General features: G+C 25.8%; 1 protein-coding gene and 1 long non-coding RNA gene across 2 annotated transcripts; both read right to left on the reverse strand.

Annotated features, from left to right (window-relative positions):
* Window positions 1–1531: 1531 nt before the first annotated feature.
* Window positions 1532–2838, reverse strand: LOC140667528 (uncharacterized). The gene is made up of 3 exons (XR_012047043.1): window positions 2453–2838; window positions 1870–2122; window positions 1532–1560 (listed from the first exon to the last, which is right to left on the reverse strand). It is a non-coding gene; the product is annotated as an uncharacterized lncRNA (long non-coding RNA).
* A 639-nt stretch (window positions 2839–3477) lies between these two features.
* On the reverse strand, window positions 3478–10890 carry LOC140667525 (fatty acyl-CoA reductase 1-like). Its single transcript, XM_072895563.1, has 10 exons — window positions 10441–10890; window positions 8675–8898; window positions 7375–7623; window positions 7106–7254; window positions 6675–6784; window positions 6136–6328; window positions 5351–5608; window positions 4892–5074; window positions 4553–4633; window positions 3478–4164 (listed from the first exon to the last, which is right to left on the reverse strand). Exons 2-10 carry the CDS (start codon window positions 8885–8887, stop codon window positions 4053–4055), a joined length of 1548 nt encoding a protein of 515 aa, XP_072751664.1. The 5' UTR covers window positions 8888–8898; window positions 10441–10890; the 3' UTR covers window positions 3478–4052.
* Between the last annotated feature and the right edge of the window lie 8877 nt (window positions 10891–19767).

Consider the following 19767-nt stretch of genomic DNA (forward strand, 5'->3'; position numbering starts at 1 on the left):
ATATTTAAGAAATTGATGAATAAAGTTAAAGAAAACTGAACTACTTTAACATACAGATTATATCATGTCATATCTCGTCAATCAACAAGAAATTGTTACATTAATTATAATTAATAAAATATTTGTGATTAAATATGAAATCAATTGAAGAAAGTTTGCGAATTATAAGGATCATTGAAGATCTATTAAATAGTTTTCAATTCAATATTTTTTAATTTTATTTAATCAAAAATTTAAAGATTTCTTTAGTTTTTTTGGTGATTTTAATATATATATATGTAAGCTCTTTAAACTTACATCTCCAGTTATTGGAATAAGTTTGCTAACAATATATATATATATATATATATATATATATATATATAAGAGCAAATAATCGCTTACTTCGTAAAACGTCAAGAAGCTAAAACAATTGTCAATAATTATATTAGTGTGTTTTATATTGTTGTTACGATTTCATTCATTTTTCACCTTTGGAAAATTCATAGCTTAAAGAAAGGGAAAATTTTAAAGTGGAAAACTATTTAAGATTAATAAAAGAATTTTACAACTATAAGGACGACCCCACAGATTTTAATGACTTTGATATATGTTGTCACATATTATTATCACATGATTCACTGATCTTGTTTTTCAATGTTTTTTTAAACCTCTAGATGGTTAATCCTTCCTTAATTTGTTTGGCGTAAAAAAAAATATTTCCACAAATATTAAGGAAAGATTGCAGCAACTTTTCACATAACACTTTTTGCTAAGAAAGCAAGTTGATCCAGGTATTAATTACAAACCGATGAAAAAACCGATGATAAAATGTAGTGTAATAAAATAACCATATTTGCCGTGCCTTTGTGTATATTTAAACGCAACTGTTTCTGGTAAGATAAGTAAAGTCTCAAAAGATAATGTGTTTTTTGTTGCAGAACAACAAATATAAGATAATGACATTATTTTATTTAAAGGTTAATTTAAAAATTAGGAAAAACAAATCAAATTATTTTGGACTGAAGCTACGATAAATGAATATTTGAAACGAGAGTCACAGTGCTTTATCTTCGGTGAGAGATGACTACGTACTACGTGAATGAATACAACAAATTTTGTGTACAGGTAATAACATAGAAACCATCAAATGATGATGATATGTCTAAAGTTCAAAGCAACAAGTTTCTCTGTATTCGTATATTGATCTGCATATATTGTAGAAGATAAGTGCTCCTTTTGTAAACGAATACAACAGAATTATAATGAACAAAAAGGGGAATTTATATATACGTAATTACAAATCTTTCGTTACATCAAATACATACACCATTCTATTCATTTGTTCTATTTATTTATTTCTCTATCACGTTATAATTTCAATTTCTATTACTTTTTATATTACATCAATTATTATATATTGTTGACATTATAATTATAATTATAATATATTATTATATGTATATATAATTGTGTATGACAATGTTGATCTGAAAATATTAAGTACAGATCCACTTATACATCATCCACAAAACTGTAATAACGATGATAGTTTTCAATGTTGCAACAAACAGAGCCACCCTAAAATATTTTAGAATAAACACGTTAAAAATATGAAATAAATAATAAATTATTAATTATTTCTATAATTTATATATTTATCCAACAACAAATTGTTTAAATCTTATTCTTTTTATTTCACATATATCTAAATTCTTTATGTATTAATATCTTTCTTCTTTAATTCCTTAAAAATTTTATTATTTAAATCATGTAATATTCATGTAGTAGCGTTATGTATTATATAATCTATGTGCGCGTGATTAAAAAACAAATTTAAAAATGTTTTTAAAGTTAAATTTTTATTTTCATAAAACCTAAATTTTTTACCTAATGTAATAAAATAATAATCACTCTTTAAACTCTGTTATTATTGTCGCTAATTTTAAATTTTATACACAGCGTACTTTAAACTGTCGGTAAATCTCACATTCGCTGATGCATGGATTACTATAGTTACTCTTTCAGCTAGCATTTGCCTGTCGGTAGCTGACAAACCTAAGTTTTCTTCGCTAACATCACCCAAAATCGGAATTAATTTTTTGAAATTGGAAGATTGTTCTTTTCGCAGTTTATTGTATAACTAAAAAAAATATATAACATATTTATTGTAATAATTGCCACGATTCTTAAAGTATCTTTAATTATTTGTAAAGAAAGTTGTACAATATTCTGATTATTTTACAATATTTTACTTTTAAATGTTCCGATTGATATTTTCAAATGTTCTATTTCATACATTATTATCAAATTTTAAAATTAGTTTTGTATAAAAATAAAAAAATTAAAAAATTTACCATATATATGTATAATACAATTTTTTAAGAAAATTTTCCTATTTATATATTACAGTTCTTTAAAAAATACAGTATTGTAAAAAAGAAAATATTTATGTATTATATAATTAACTTACCGGTAAGTTTAATATTTTTTCGAGTCTTTCGTTAATACCTGTTCCCTTTTTCGAACGCATTAATATAAATACTTCGCGAACATCTGGACAAAATCGCAATATCTTTTCCATGTATACTTTACCCAGAAATCCTGTCGCGCCTGTCAAAAATATACTTTGTCCAGCATAAAACTTTGTAATCGATTCGTCTGGACTCATTCAGCTGGTAATCTTGTCCATCGTTATTAAAGCATTAATAACAATAACAAAACAATAGGCAAAATATATACAAGTGCACTCGGAAATATCATCGTTTCTTTCTGTCGATACCGTTATTAACTAGTAGAAGTTCGATTGGGAAATCACTGTGTATAAGCCATCAACGACGTATGCTATTTAATTAAAACATAATCGTTTGTTAAGCAGACGTATATGCCACTATACGTATTAATAGAACGGAAATTCTGCAGACAAAGGTTAAAAGAGCAACTTTATGCAATGCAGTAATATATGCCTAAACTATAGTTAGTATAGTTCAATAACTAATAGGTAGATCAATAATTAATAGATACAATGTTATTTTGTAGTTTATTCAATATGTGCATTGTATAATTTTATAAAGAATTGGAGATATAATTAATTTAAACAACAATATTATAAACAATAATAAATATCTCAATTCACTAATTAAGTTGAATAAAATACTTATGCATACATGTACTACTGGAAAATAAAAATAATGAAAATGATAAATAGCTAATTGTAAGATACTTACATAATACTTAAGAAATTTATGTAATTTGAAAAAGCGGTTGTTTAAAAAAAAAACAATTGTTTTAAATACTTATGTGTTGTAATTACCATAATGTTTCATACACACATACAAAATAAATGTATAAAATAAAAGAAAAATAATACAATAACTTTTTTTACCTAGGTATTACTTTTTTCTTATTTTACACATTTATATATTTAATTTTTTTATTTTTAAAAATTTTTTTAAATATACAAAGTTCACTCTCAAGAATGTGTGTGAAAAAGGTTCTTTAATTTATTTCTTAAACCGTCATCTTTCTTTTCTCCCTCACCAATTAAATGCTAATCAAAACTGATATGAATTTTATTCAGCTTGTTTATCAAATCTTCACGTATTTATAACGCATTTATATGTTAAATTGATTAACTATCAATGATTTTTTTCTTACATCCTTTTTTTGGTAGTTCTTAATGAAAATTTTTTATGTGATAGTATTTTATTTAATGGTGTTTTTGTACACAAGACGTAAGATGTAGAAGCAAGTTATTATCAAATGACAGGGAAAAGTTTCTCCATATTTATGCGCTAATGCATATTTCTATTTTTGTTTATAGCTTTCAATAATAAAATTCAATAGGATTATATCTAATAAATTTTCTTTCTCATCACAAAAAATATATTTAATTTGATTTCTTCAATAACTACAAAGCAAAGGTATATTAAAATAAACATAAATGTTAGTTATAATAAATTTAACATTAGTAATTTTTCTCATTTTTATACAGTTATCTGTCAATTTTTATATAGTTTTATCTAAACCTAGTAGTGATCTAGATTATATTTCGATACGGTCACAATCATCTATTAAACCAAATTGTCTCTTGAACAATCAATTTCATTCATAAATCGATTCCATATTATCCGTATGAAGAAAATGCCGATCAACATTTTCACAACTCTGTCGATCCAAAGCATTCTGTAGTCATAAAAAGGTTTAAATTATTATTTGAAATTAGCAGTAATATATTCATATCGAATCATTAATTAGAGCTCTCAAAATAATTTAACTAAATAAATCATTTCAAAAAGTTTAGCTCGAAACAGTCAAGCGGTTACTCGTTTATGCAATTCTATAAATGTAATAAAATTTAATTCAAGTATTTAAGTATAATTTATATTTAAGTAAAATATATGTACATTTGTTTTTTGAAGATGAAGATGTAGATATCTTGAGAAAGTTATTCGCCAATTGCTTCGAGCAAAATAAATGTTTACAGCTAATATTTCATATAAATACAAGTCAAAAAATAAATGAGAAATCATGGGAGAATAATTTTATACATAAACTATGGAACACATCTCACCTTTTATAATGGAATTTCGCTGCATCCTGTCGATCCGTATTCTCGTTTAAAAGATAAAATTTACTTGCTTTTATATTGTTTCTATGAAAAATAAAAATAATATTTTATTCACCTACGTAAATTGTATCTCGCAGTATTAGTAATATAAACACTAAAATGTTCTTATTTTATAATTAAAGAATGTTCCCAATTTTTAAGTTGACTGTTATTCTATTTCTTGAAATTAATATTTTTTAATAAAAACAAAAATGAGATAGTTAAACAGTAATCCTTCGCTCATTTTCTGAAGATAAATAAATTTTAAGATTGTGTGACGCATAACTTTTTTGTCTTACTCACCTACAATATAGTTCTTTGTCGTAATTGTGAAGATCTTTTGCAAATCCAAAGTCTTGTTGACTGCTAGGCGGCACCTCGTCTGACAAACTTAATAGTTTTTGATTTCGAAAGTTCCATTCGTTCAATGAAAAGTGCGCGAGATGTAGGGAAGTTATAAATATTTTCTTTTGCTGTCTTAGTAATCTGGAAGTTGGAACAATACTTTACTAATATCTCGATAATAAGTATATATCTTTCTGCGGAATGGTATTATTATTTTCTATAATGCAATATAATTTTTTTATTAAGACTTGGAGAAATTACTCTTTAATGCATAAACAATCTTTAGAGAAATTTCTTATAAAAACGTCTCTTTATTTTATATTACAAGACATGAAGTAAGGTACTGTGTTTTTGTTTTCTTAATCTTTTTTGAGCTAAAATTAATAAATATATTCTGCTCGACCAATATAATCTTACCTGGGACTTTTGCTTGCGATTCGTAATAATCCGTCAATAAATATGGCCGGTATTATATGCAACAATAACACTAATATTCTATAAAAAAAATAACTCTTTGTTGTAATTACTCCAGGAGGCCAAATTATATCTTCAAGAGGATTTTCCTCGATGATTTTCTCACTTATTTTCATCAATGCGTAGCGCGATGGATTCGTGCTGTGATTGGTCGAGCAATTATAAACGGGTGGATGAAAATTTTGCGTGTCGTTCTTCTTACTAACAAAATTAAAAATAATTATTAAATAATTTACAGAAAAAGAATCTTATTACACACATTTTTTACAATATATTTTACAATATATTGTAAAAAATATTTTATGATAAATAATATTTTACATATTTTACGATATAAACTCGTCACAACAATTAAAGGAACACTTGAATTTTCTTAAGAAATAGACAAAATTCAACCAGTTGTAACTTTCTTAAAGTTAACGAAATTTAAATTTAAAAAAAGAATTTTAAAGTTTGAAATCTCTACTGTGTACTGGATATCAATTTTTTAACGTTAATTTACTTTATTTTCCATTTTTTTTTATTGAAGTTAAGCAATTTCACAATTTCTTAATTTTCTGTTGTACATTTTGTCCCATTTTGTCTATTTTTTAAGAAAATTCAAGTATTATTCTAATTGTTGTGAGAAGTTTATAATAATGTATACATATATATTACATTTTATATAAAGATTTTAACTAGACTCTTAAAATAAAAAACAATACTTATAAGAATGCAGTTTATCGTACTTCATCACGCCACGTTTCCATCCTGCAACGATCATAGCTTTAACAACAATGTCAATTGGTACATAGTTATCACGAAGAGACGAATTATAATAAAGTACTCGTATTATCCCTTTTCCACAACCAACCATCAATCCTACTGGACCATTAAAGTTGTCCAACCAGCCTTTTATAGGTTCATTTAACGGCGGTGTAACTAGATAGAAAAATGTTAATTTAGAAAATTTTATATCGATAAATTCAAATATAGATTTATTCTTACTATTCAATTTAAATTGTAGAAGTTTAAGCGAAATATTTAAATAGAAAGATATCATTTATATTTTAGAATGAGCTCTCTTTTAGTAGTACTCAAAATAACGTAAATTGCTTATAATTTATCGTATATTTTTTTTGCAAAAAAAATATAACTTATCTAAATTTTTTTTCTAGCTGTAGATAAAATTTATAAAACCAATCATGATCAGAATTATTATGATAAATTAAAATATTCTCTTATATGATATGTACGTTTGTTCAACGTTTACAATTCAATGACGTACTTATAGAAGGTCTGCAAATCACGCACGGCAGTGATTCGGAGTAATCATTTATCACCTGCTCTGCAAGTTTCTTAGTAAATATGTATTGATTCGGCATTGTACCTAAATATCTGTAAATAATCTCGAGGATATGTGTCAGTACTACATATATTCCAAATAGAAATATATAAAAATGAGAATTATATATTATCAAAATGAGAAATATTATAAGTTAAATAATTCAAGTAAGAATCAATTTGAAAAAAGTTGTCACAGAATTATTTCAAAGTCGCTTGCGATACATTGACTAAATATGTAATTCATAAAGAATTTCAAACATATTTATTGAAACGTATGTACAATTATTATAACGAAAAACCATATATTATTTTTATAACTTGTTTATCATAAAATATAAAATAAAGGAATCAATACAAAAATTTAACACTCACTTTGACCTAAATACCTCGAAGACGTAATCATCTATGGTTTCGGCAACTTGAATTGTTTTCCTCCAATCGACTTCCATATAGGGGTATATTATCTCATCAATGACAGGTTTATCGATTTGCGAAAAAGTCGAGCTGACATGCACCAAAGCCTTAAAAGTATAAGAATAAAATTAAGTTAGTGCGAGAGATTATTTTTAATTGTAATTAAAAAAAATGTGCAGAATTTTCAAGCGAAAAACTCATCTCGATACACTCTCGCGATTACTTACCACTAAATTTTTTAAACTTTTGCCTAAAATACAGATGTCTCTTGTCGACCGAACGTTTATAAGTACAGCTTTCTTCAGTGTAATATCAAACCTCACGTTCGCCGCTACGTGAAATATTATAGATACCTTTTTGATCAACGTATTTTTGTCATCGGATGACAAACCTAGTCCCTCCATTTCGATATTACCATTCAACGGAATCAATTTTTCAAAACAATGGGGTTGTTCGCTTCGTAGTCTGTCAAACAACTACAGGATATAATACGTATTAAATAGTATAATTTTTTCAATGGCATAATTTTGTCAAATATATGTGTATATTGTATATATATGCATAAGTAAATAAACAAATTATTTTATATATATATATAAGATTTTTAGAATATTATATACAAAAATGGTTCACATAACAAGTATAAGATGATAAATTAATAACTCCATGTTTTACGTAAAAGTTTATTAAGTTTAAGTTTTATATAAGTATATTATAGTATATTCTGAGCGTACATTTAGTGACCACATTTATAGACCACTTTTAGAGACGCTGATAAATGTTCTAGTAATACGACTATAAAGTTACCCATGAAAAGTTGGCGCCTTTAACTTAGAGGTACATTTTTGACTATCATGTTATACAGCATGCGAGTTGCTCGTTTATGACAGCACTGTGATTAATTGTCACCCAGTCAATTACGCGCCATAAGATAAATTTATAACTTTATTATTATAAATTTCAAAAGCATCTACTCTATTTCGAAACACTCGCGGCTCACGTTCACGTACTGCATTTATTTTCCGAACTTCGATCACATGATCAATATCTTCCAATACGTTCATGATTATGTACTTTTGTATATACTTTTGTATTTTTGTATGTACTTTTCTAGTTTTGTACTATTGTATTAACTTTTCGCAATTTATGCACTTTACTTTACACACTGATGCACTGTTAAGATAAAGAAAATTTGCGTACAGAATATCATAGCGCGTCATCTAAGGCACATTTAATGTCAAAATAAATGTCAAAATAGGGGCCTAAGTTTTTGTAGAATCTAAAAATATAAATTTTTCTATAGAATTCTATTTATAAAGTTACCCATGAAAAGTGGCGAGAAGCATTATAATTTTATAAAGTCATTATTATAATGTCTCTCTGGACACAAAAAATATATTTAAAACATGAATACGAATAAGTCAGATTGTTCTGGAATTGCTTGTAATATGTTACGTGCGTGAATTCCTTGTATACAATATTAATTAATTAATTGATATTTTTAATTATATTTCTTATACTACTTGCCGGGTTTGTCAGTATCTGTTGGAGTCTTTCTTCAATGCATACATTTTTCTTCGGACGTATTAATAAGAATATTTCTTGCGTATCGGGGCATGATCTCAGTAATTTTTCTATCAACACTTTTCCCAAAAATCCTAATCCGCCTGTAATGAATATACTTCTTCCAGAATAAAATGTTGGTATCGACAATATCGAATCAATCGTTTTTTTGTCCATCTCTCTCACAACTGTAATAATATAAATATATATATATATATATATATATTAAATACACCAAAAATAAAATAGTGCGCGAATTCAATCAAATGGATTTTAGGAAACGTATAAATTCTGTTGCTATCATATAATTGTATCCGAATAAAATCACAAATAAGTCTGACAGAAACCATCGAGGAAAGTATACCTTTTATCTGTAATATATATAGATCTGGATTGCTCATTAATTTGTAAGCGACATTGTTAATCTGTGAACCGGTGATTAATTTGTTTACATTTAATTTTATTTTAAATATCATTATTTTGCCGCATTATAAATTATAATCTTTTCCAAATATTTCCTCATACTCGGCCATGTATCATATCGTATTATCTTTATATTACAAAAATCAAATGTGAAATTGTACATCTATTTCTATTTTTGCACATTTTAATGAGATTCATATATAATTAACTAAGGGATAATAGACAAATAGGAGCCAAGCTCTGTAATTAGTGAGCGTATAATCATTTAATGTAAAGTCAAAATTAAACACTCTTAAAATCTAGAATTAAAATAGGCGCATGAAATTCTAATTCATAATTAAAAATGCAAACATTTCGATCAAATTTTTTTGGCTCTCTTCAGTGCAAACATAAATTCAGATTCTGAAATTTCGTATGACAAATACGAGGAAGATGACAGCCTTACACAACGGTAATTGCCAAGGACCAGAAAATTATCGTCTTTCTCGTCATTATGTCAGTATGTTATATTTTTATAGTGTTTATTTACTACAAAGCTACATTTAATCAAAATCAATTACATTATGTTTTTAATACAGAACTATTTATTATTTCAACGTCTCTTTTAGTATAACAGAGATATTCTTTGATCGCTTGACAGGCCTTTTTCGTTTTTTTACACATAGAAAAAAAAGCAAAATTTGACTTTAAGAATTTCATATGTAATTAAAATACTTGTGACATTGCTTGACCAATTTTAAATTTAAGCAATTAAAAAAGAATAATTAACTAATAAATTATGCAATGGTCTCTATGTGAATACAATAATGTAATATAACATGTAAAATTAGTTTTATTTCAGCTATGTGAGTGGAATGTATTTAATTAGATAATTCTTCTATGGTATAACAAAAATTATGTAATATAATTCGACTATTTATCACAGCACGAATATCTTCTTTAGTCTTAAATTAATGTTATATTAATTATTATTTACAATTTCAAAAAGTATCATATAAACTTCCGATTCAACAATATTATTTGTAATAGTATTATTTTATCATTATATAAAAATTATTACAAAAAAGATATTACGACTCTAGCATGATAATTTTATTGTCTTTTTAATTTTGATATTATATTCTAATACTAATATTTAGTACTTTAATTATTATAAATCATATTTTATATTCAATTTTTTTTTCAAAGATCAAATAATATCATAAAGATAATGTGAAATATCGCAAATAAGCTGTCATGTTTTTTTACAGGTATCGATTATTGCACACTTTTCACATAACGATTCTATTAAAGTGAAAGATAAATACCTATTATATTGTGTTATTATTTAGCGTTACAGGGATCAAAAGTCGTCTTTTGATGAAGAATGTATCCTTCAAACTTGCCAATACTGTCACGGAACTCCTGGGTTACCCTAAATATAATCAACATGTCATCTTAACAATTGTTTTTACAGAAATATATGCAATATATTCTTTATCCGGTTTATTGAATTCTGTTCCATATTTATGAATTGACCTGTACATGCATTGTGAACTTTGTACTTTTTTTCAAGAACGAATAATGCAATAATTTAAATGCAATAATACCTAGTACAAACTTTTCCTTTTTAACCTCCACACATTCATCGTTACACACATTCCATTCCTTTAAATGACAAAAATACATTTCGTTGCTTAAAATTATTTTTAATATAAATATTAAAAAAAAATATTGCAATCAGTCTCTCTTAGATCAATATATCATTATTTTTCAGCAATTAAATTATATTTAAATTATTAAAGATATAATCAAGTATGTTTATAATTAATTGGAAAAAGAAATATGAATATTATCAAAATTGTGACACAATCTGATAAAAAACAATATCTAATAAGTATCTGTAAGAGAGTAAATTTTTGAAAAGTATTTAATTAAAAACGTTTAGTTATAAAAATAAGTTTCCCAAAAATAAAATGCTAAATTGGATCTAACGTTTTTTTTTTACTTAAAGTCAAACTACATATTTGTATTTACCTGATATACTCTTTCATATCGAAATTAGAAAGATCGATAGAAAACATTTCTCAATCATCAAATGGTATTAATGAGATTAAAGTACTATTTGTATCATTAAATTTCTATTTGTTGCACGTAAAATGTCACATAAATCAATTGATTACATATATTTTCCTCTTCAGTTCTAGTAATCTATGTTGTATGTATTATATATTTACACAAAACTCACGAAGGCACAACTTTAATTATATTATACAATTCAACAAATAAAAGGAGCCATAAGAAAACAAATAATTATTTTTTATAATTTTATGTGAATACGATTCCGACTTTCAAATCGCTTTATAAGACATATTTAAAAAATTAGTAAAATAAAGTTAAAGAAAAACATGCTATTTTAATATATTTTATCATGTGTCAATCTACACAAAAATTGTTATATTAATTATAGTTAATAAAATATTTATGATTAAATATGAAATCTATTGATGAAAGATTGCGAATTATGAGGATCATGAAAGATCTATTAAATAATTTTCAATTAATAGTTTCCAATTTTATTTATTCAAATTTAAGCTTTTTTAGCAGTTTTAAAGGAAATTGTTTGTGAATATATATATAATCTTTGCTTTAACTTATTTAACATATTCTCTCTCTCTCTCTCTCTCTCTCTCTCTCTCTCTCTCTCTCTCTCTCTCTCTCTCTCTCTCTCTCTCTCTCTCTCTCTCTCTAATTATATTAGTCATATCATCACATATTAATCATACTAATCATATATCAATTAGATTTAATTATTTAATTCTAAAATAGTTAATACTTAATACTTATATAGATTAACGTCTTGAAAGTTTTAAAATTAGATGTATTAAGGTAATGAATGCGATAGAGGATAATTGCATTTACGCGTAATTAGACAAAGACACAAGAGACAGCGTTCTCTTTCTATTTCTCCTTTGTATTTTTGTCTCTCTTACGCACATTATTCTTATATATCTCTATGATCCAAGATACGACAATTATAGTGTTGATGATAGTGTCTACTGGTATATTATTTTGCAAAGTGTGATTACTAGCACATGCAACATGTGTTAATCTTTTCCAAGCAATGATTAACAGACCGATTGAACTATTAAAATTAGCTATTTATCCTTGGATCCTTTAGCAAAGATGTTACTAAAAAGTTAACAATTTTTCTATTACTATTCTTGTTCGATCGTTAAATAACACTTCTATAATATTAAAGTTATATATTCTTTCACAGTGATTCCAATCATTATTAACGAAAGAAAAAAGAAGAGGCTCACAAAATCTAACTTTAATTTCCTTTTAATTTAGATTTTAATTAGATACGTTGAACAAGTTTAATTAAACATTTAAAACGTATGGCTATCTAAAATAGCTAAATAAATTAGTTGATGTTAACGTCTGATAAATTACACTTATAACAATATAGCAAAAACTAATGTAATTCTACTCTATTGAATAAAATTTCAATTTTAAATGCATTTATTTTTTATACTACACTTTTTATTTATGTATTTTATTTAAGCATACATTTTGTGTTACAATGCAAATATACAATGCAAATGATACAAATATTTTATTTTAAAATTATGTATAAAACAAAATCAAGTGCAAATATTCAACGTATGCAAAACGCTTAAGAAAGAGAGAAAGAGATTGAAAAATGTTTTGGTTTTATATTCAGGAAAAAAAACTCTTTACATATCTATGGAGAGTCTCACAATCGCACAAAGCAAAGATGAAGAATATTTCAGTATTATATCTCCGCTAACTTATTTCAGCTAAGTTAGTCGAAAATATGTATGTACATGCTATGAATATTATTCAAATATCTAACATAATTTTAAACGTATACAAATTAGAAATAGTAATTAAATATAAATGCATATAGTAATTAAATATACGTATACGTACAGAATTAAATATAATCGAGAATGAATTTAACAATATAAATAAAAGGGAATGATTTCTTTAATTGTACTCTGCATATTTGATATCGCTGTGACATTTTTATGATGTATTTGATTTGTATATTTCAACCATTTTCTGCGCGATTGCCGTGTCAACATATATATTAGTGCCTTTAACAGGTAAAAGCAATTTTTTTTAAATTTGTTTGTAATGCATGCACTATTCTGTTCTCAGTTGTTTAATTTTAACAATTCTCTTTTCAGCCCATGTGATAAAAAATTAAATTTATTGCCCAAAAAAATTTCCAAGTAGAAAATTATAACACAATAACTTATATTAATAGATATCGATACATTTTGTCGTAAAAATATTTTTAAAAATAAATATATAATAAAATATTAACGTATGTCGTATAAAATATTATATAAAGTAATTCACACAATAAGATACAATGAATTATTTACAAATAAATATACAAATATGAAATCAGTTGCGTTTACTTACTATTAAATTCTTCATACTTTGAGCTAAAGATATCTCTCATCTATTATTAAAGATGACGTGCTTTATATTGTTGTTAAATTTCATGTTTGCCGTCAAATGAAAATTATTAGTCACACTTTTAGTCAGTATTTGTCTATCGATAACTGAGAATCCTAAAAAACAGTGAAATAATCTTAAAAGTCGACCTGATTGGCAAAAGATGTTTATTTAATTCTTATGAAATGTTTTGCTAGTCAGGTCGACTTTTAAGATTATTTCACTATTTTTTAAAATAAACCACTGGCGACTAGTAATATTTCTATTTTTGTGAGAATCCTAAGTTTTCTTTGCTGATATATTGCGGAAATTGTAATTAATTTCTTGAACTTTTCTCGCAGCTTGTCGTATAACTGAGACATGTTACGTATACACATGTATTCAACAAAATATCTGATATAATTTTTAAGATATCTACGAAAAAATTATAGAATTTTTTTACAATTTTTTCTAAGATTTATTGTATTTAATGTGTTCCATATTTTATCTTATATACCTTATAAATTTTAAAATTAATTTATTTTTTATATAACTAAGTTATCGATAAGTTTAACATTTTTTCGAGCCTTTTTTTTTAAGATCTTTTTTAAATTCATTAATAGAAATATTTATTATTAAGCAAAAGGCAGATTTTTTTATTATATATAAATGCAAAGCTGAAATCAGCTACTGACAATGCACGTTATTGAAATGCATATAATTGAAATGTAACCGCTGTGTAATCGTGATCGAATTATAAATGAACGAGGTAAACTATACCGGAAATGAATCGGGATTATGCAGTTTAAGACTGAAAAAAATAAGTCTGTAAAATAATAATGTACGTCTACGTTATAGTAATGTAGAAACAATGCAGTTTATTGTCAGGATGTGTAACGTAATATACGTCTAAATATTTTACAAAAAATTGAAGACTATGATTTATTAAATTTAAATATAGCTCTGATGTAAACAAATGAATATCCAAATTCTAATTAAACTGAATAATATACTTATACATATATGCATAATTGAAAAATGTAAATGACGGAAATGATACGGAAAATGGTAAATCGCTTTTAGCAATTCATGCAAACTTGCTATTTTTCTGTAAGATTATAAGTATTATTATCGTTTAGTCTGTATGTAATGACATATATTTATCTTGAAAGATTGATTTAAAGATATTTATATTATGTATTAATTAACTAGAGAGGAGACAGCGTATTTATTTCGATCCTGATTATTAGTAGCTTTTATATTTTATTCACACAACCAAGTAATTCCATGACCGCTTGCGATTATTTTAAATTATTATATTAAGTTATTGACGTTTTAAACAAATACATAAAACCTATTTTTCCAAAAATAATTATTTTGAGATAATATTCTAAATAAATTTGTATATTTATGAGAAAAAGGAAGACAATCTTATGTATATATATTGTTCTATGAACGAATAATATCAAGAATATTTAATAAATTTCCCTCTTTCTTTATTTTTTTCTATATATTAATCTATCTTATTTATATTATCATTTAAAGAAAAATTATGGAGTTTATATTGATAAAAGATAATTAGATACATTAAACGAAAATAATGTTATAATCTTATAAAAAATAGAAAATTTAAAATATTTAAAAGATATTTAATATTAAAATTAAATATTTAAAATTTAAAATATTTAAAATTTATATTTACAATTATTTTTCCTTTGTCTGTAAAAACTTCTAATACATAATAAAATTTAAATCATAAAAAAATTATATGTATATTTAATTTTTATTTTTCCATTTATTACAGATTATTTCTAAAAAGTATATTTTATATATTATCTTTTATTAATTTTTTCAAAAATTTATTAAAAAAGAAATATATAAAAGAAATATATAAAAAAAGAAATAAAATAAAATCGTGAGTTTTAGTTTAAATTTTGTAAAAGCTTATGGTAATGTAAAATTTGCATAACGCATGTCAGAGTGATGAGAAAAAAATAAACGCATTCCAAAGAACATTAATTGGCTGGAAAACATTTGCTTTTTACATTAATATATATTTTACTTGACGTATGTAGATTACTTACTGAAATCAAATATTGATTCTTGATGAAGAATGTCGATTTCAAACTTACCAATACTGTCGCAAAATTTTTGCATCACACGTAATGTAATCAGCATATTATTGTATGAAGTAATTTTAATCAGAGAAAAAATAAATATGATACCTTTTTTATCAGGAACATTAAATTTTCTATACTGATAATTCAGAATGGAAGATTTAACGATGAAAAAACTATCACGTTTATTTTTTTCTGTGTAATTAAAATTTGTTATTAATTAATTCTTAGCTACTTTTATATCTTATAATTAAATCTTATTACTCGTTACATTTACCATTTATCTTGGAGTACTTTTATGCGATCTTGAATGTATAAGGTATTTACATATTAATAATCGTGCATAAAAACAGCTATTGATAGAGGACACGTATCATGTACAGATAAAACGCTTAGGTCTTTATTGTAGGGATATACAATCTGTTCATTCGATATATTATGACCAAATTACCTTCGGTATAGTAATGTTATCGCACGCATATTTTTGTAATCAAATGGCAAAAAGAAAAAAAGAAATTCTAGCCAAAATGATTTGTGTATCCAGTCATAAAGCGAATTCGATGATTGAGTATCTTCCCGAGACTCAGCGCATCGCGTATGTATATCACATTTTTATGGTTAACAAATAAGTTATTTTCATTTATTTTCGCTGGTTTATTTTATAAAAATATTTACGGTTTGCATTATATGGAACAACCACTGTTTTTTCGGTAACGACAAACAGATAGCAGTAAACGTTTGCAATTGACATATTAAAATTTGTAGAATACGCATACGAGTTATCAATAAGTATCACGTAAGTAATATACTTTTATTTATTCTCTCTATATATATGTATCTCTCTCTCTCTCTCTCTCTCTCTCTCTTTTTCTCTCTTTCTCTCTATCTACCTTTAGTGCATAAAATTATACATATAACGTGATGAAATGCATTTATAAAACTAATAGTATAATAATTCAATTATTGTTGCTCAAACATTTGTATTTATGTACATATGTAATACATTATAGGATGGTACACACATGCGTAACCGTCATAAGAAAAGTATATATTATGCTTGTTACTTGCTATAAAAATAATTATGTTAATTTGCTAAATGATCACTATTCTCAAGAGTCTAAATCATATATATATATATTATATATATTATATATATATATATATAATATATATATGTATATATATATATATATATATATATATAATACATTAAAGCGATACAGATATGTGTGCGACGCGCACTAAGAGAATGTAGTGCCAGGTCTCGGGAGGATATACACAAAAAACGCGATTCGGATATTTCAGAAGAATAAAATATCTTTATCTGTCTCCCCTCTCCTCTTAAACAATTCGTTCGTCTCAAATTGCACTCGCTATTCGCACTTTTGAAGCAACACAGACGCGCAATCAGAAGCTATTAAATCACGATTACAAATCGAATCGCGCGATTACGAATCGATCCTGCTCCGAATCGCCTTTTCCGCATTTCTCTTTTCAAGCTTACGATAGTCCATTTAAATTCCGGAAAATTGATTGCATCCACGGGCGCTTGTTTGATGTGCCTACATAATTGTGCATTGACTTAACACTTACTATATGTATATATAATATTTATATACGAGTATATACATGTATGCAGAGATATGTTGCTAGTTCACTGTCGCAGACCGTATCGTTTGACGAAGAATAAAAAGAGCCGAAAATAGAGTATTAATCAACACCTTTTTTTTTTTTTTTTTTTTTTCTTTTTGAGTAACACGGATTCGCTCTCAGTTGGTACCTGGACTGTAATTAGCAAGCAATTAACACGATCATATACGACTCTCTAAACTTTCTGAGAAATTCAATTAAACGTGTTTTGCTTGCTACTTTAATCATTAAAAAAAAGTCACGGATAAAATTACTGATTGTGTGATTTTGAAAGATAATCAAATTTGAAATTTGAATTTATCAAACGAAAGAATAATTTACTAATTCTTCAAAAACACCAGTTTCTATAAACGTACGAAATCTTTTATTTATATATTACATTAAAGCTTCTTTTTTAATGTAAAGCATTATTTTATGTGACTAGAATAAAATAAATTATTTTTATGTTCCCCCCCCCAAAAAAAGAAATTGAAACACAAATACATACATATAATTCGAGAATTTTTTATGTCCAAAAAACTAGAGAAAATAGACTAGACAAAAGTCTAATATATAAAGCGCTCTACAAAAACTGTTATTTATTAAAATATAATATGTAGACTTTCTTTTCTCTCTGACATCGTGCTCTATCTCGATGATTATAAACAGCTAGACATATAATGCCTTTTGTTTAAACAAGCTTTATGAGCTTTTAAAAATGCGTCTTTTTCTATCTAGCAGCACTTCAATACTTTGCACTCAATCATTTCAGTTTCCAGAAATTAACCATTTTCTGATCGTCAAAATTAAATTTATCTGAGTTAGATTCAAATAATGTAACAGTTTCAACTTTTTAATTAATTGTAATATTATCTAAAAGATTTTTCGCGAATTAAATTTTTTAAATAACTTATTAGAACATATAACGAAATATATTTGATATACATATATTTCGATTAAATCTTCATATCTCTTTCAAGAAATTCTTTATACTATAAAATATATAATTAATATATAAATAATATTTAATTATAATATACAAAATATATAATTAAATTATTAAATATATATTATAATAAAAATATTATAACGTCAATAATTTCTTTATTCTTTCCCCTTCTTTATCTTAATAAAGTATGGAAATGGACATGTAATGAACGGTAGAAAAATTCGCCGAGTGCAAAGAATGAGAGAACGAGACTTCTGATTTCTGGTCTCGATTGGCATGATAACGCAGTAGGGAGCATGTCGTGCAACAGCGAACTACTATCGGAAGGTAGAATGGCTCCTTTATTTTTAGTATCTAGTACGAATCACACAGTACATTTCTCTCGCCTTGAGATCAGTTTCGACATCGGTTTCAAGTGCACGAAAAAACTGCGTTTCTTTTTTTTCTTTTTTTTTTAAGCTGCTTACAATTGAGGTAATCCATGATATAAGGCCCACGTCACACTTTCCACATCGGACTATCGAGCGTAAACACTATTTCGCTAGCAGTACTTCTCGCCGGTCCTTTCTTCTTATTTTTTTTCCCCATCGTTTTTTAAGTACTTAGAACTATATAATGTGTATCTCGCAAGCCCGTCGCGAATCGGTCTTACCTGTCGGCAATCCCTTCGCTGGTTTACTCTTTCACCCTCTCCTTCGGCTTATCCTCAACTAAATTACGCTATGACTACGCTTTCGACATATATGTATCACGATACGGATTATAGTACGCCTAACACACACGACATTTCGCTTTAAGACTAAGTACTTAAACATTACATTACACGTTCAACCCAGTCTATAACAAACGTTAAAACCATGGTAATGTAAAGAGAGGATGGGATCAGACGCGACGAACGAAAAAAGAAACAAAAAAATGTGACATTGAGAGACTGTCGGAAAGATATGAGATCACGCTATCGAGACATCGAATGGAAAGGTGGAGAACGAGTCATCAGGAAGTATTACGGTTCTCTCTATGTGTGAAAAACTTAAAAAAAAAAAATAATAAATCGAGATATACGCTAGTTGAGAGACGTAGAGAGCACGACCAGCATTTTTGCTAGTTAACAAGTCTCGACAAATCAGCTGACATTTAGCGTCGTCGTAACAACTATTAGATTCTCATCAAACGGTTGATTTTCAGATATTACGGCAAAATGTATATTAATTATATTAATATTAATATATTATGACATAATTATATAATAATTAATGTTAATTATAAATTTATATTTATATGAATAATCCAGGTAGCAAAAATAATCATTTTGACATTAAATTACAAAATAAATATTTCTGCTATTTCTAAACTTACTCGAATGAGCAATTAAATCGATTAAATGAAAAACATATATAATAAATGCTAATAAATCAATTTCATTTTAAGTACTCTCAGATTTGACATTTCATTAAATTATGATTTTTAATATCGTCGATACGTTTATC

Source organism: Anoplolepis gracilipes, chromosome 7 (assembly GCF_047496725.1).
Source record: "Anoplolepis gracilipes chromosome 7, ASM4749672v1, whole genome shotgun sequence".
In the NCBI taxonomy this organism is placed as follows: Eukaryota; Metazoa; Arthropoda; class Insecta; order Hymenoptera; family Formicidae; genus Anoplolepis; species Anoplolepis gracilipes.

Coding starts and splice junctions, on each gene's coding strand:
- LOC140667525 (XM_072895563.1), bottom strand. CDS start 8,887: ATGGACAAAAAAACGATTGATTCGATATTGTCGATACCAACATTTTAT. Junction 7,624..8,674: donor AACAGATACTGACAAACCCG/GCAAGTAGTATA, acceptor TATATCCTGTAG/TTGTTTGACAGACTACGAAG. Junction 6,329..6,674: donor GATTTGCAGACCTTCTATAA/GTACGTCATTGA, acceptor TTTTCTATCTAG/TTACACCGCCGTTAAATGAA.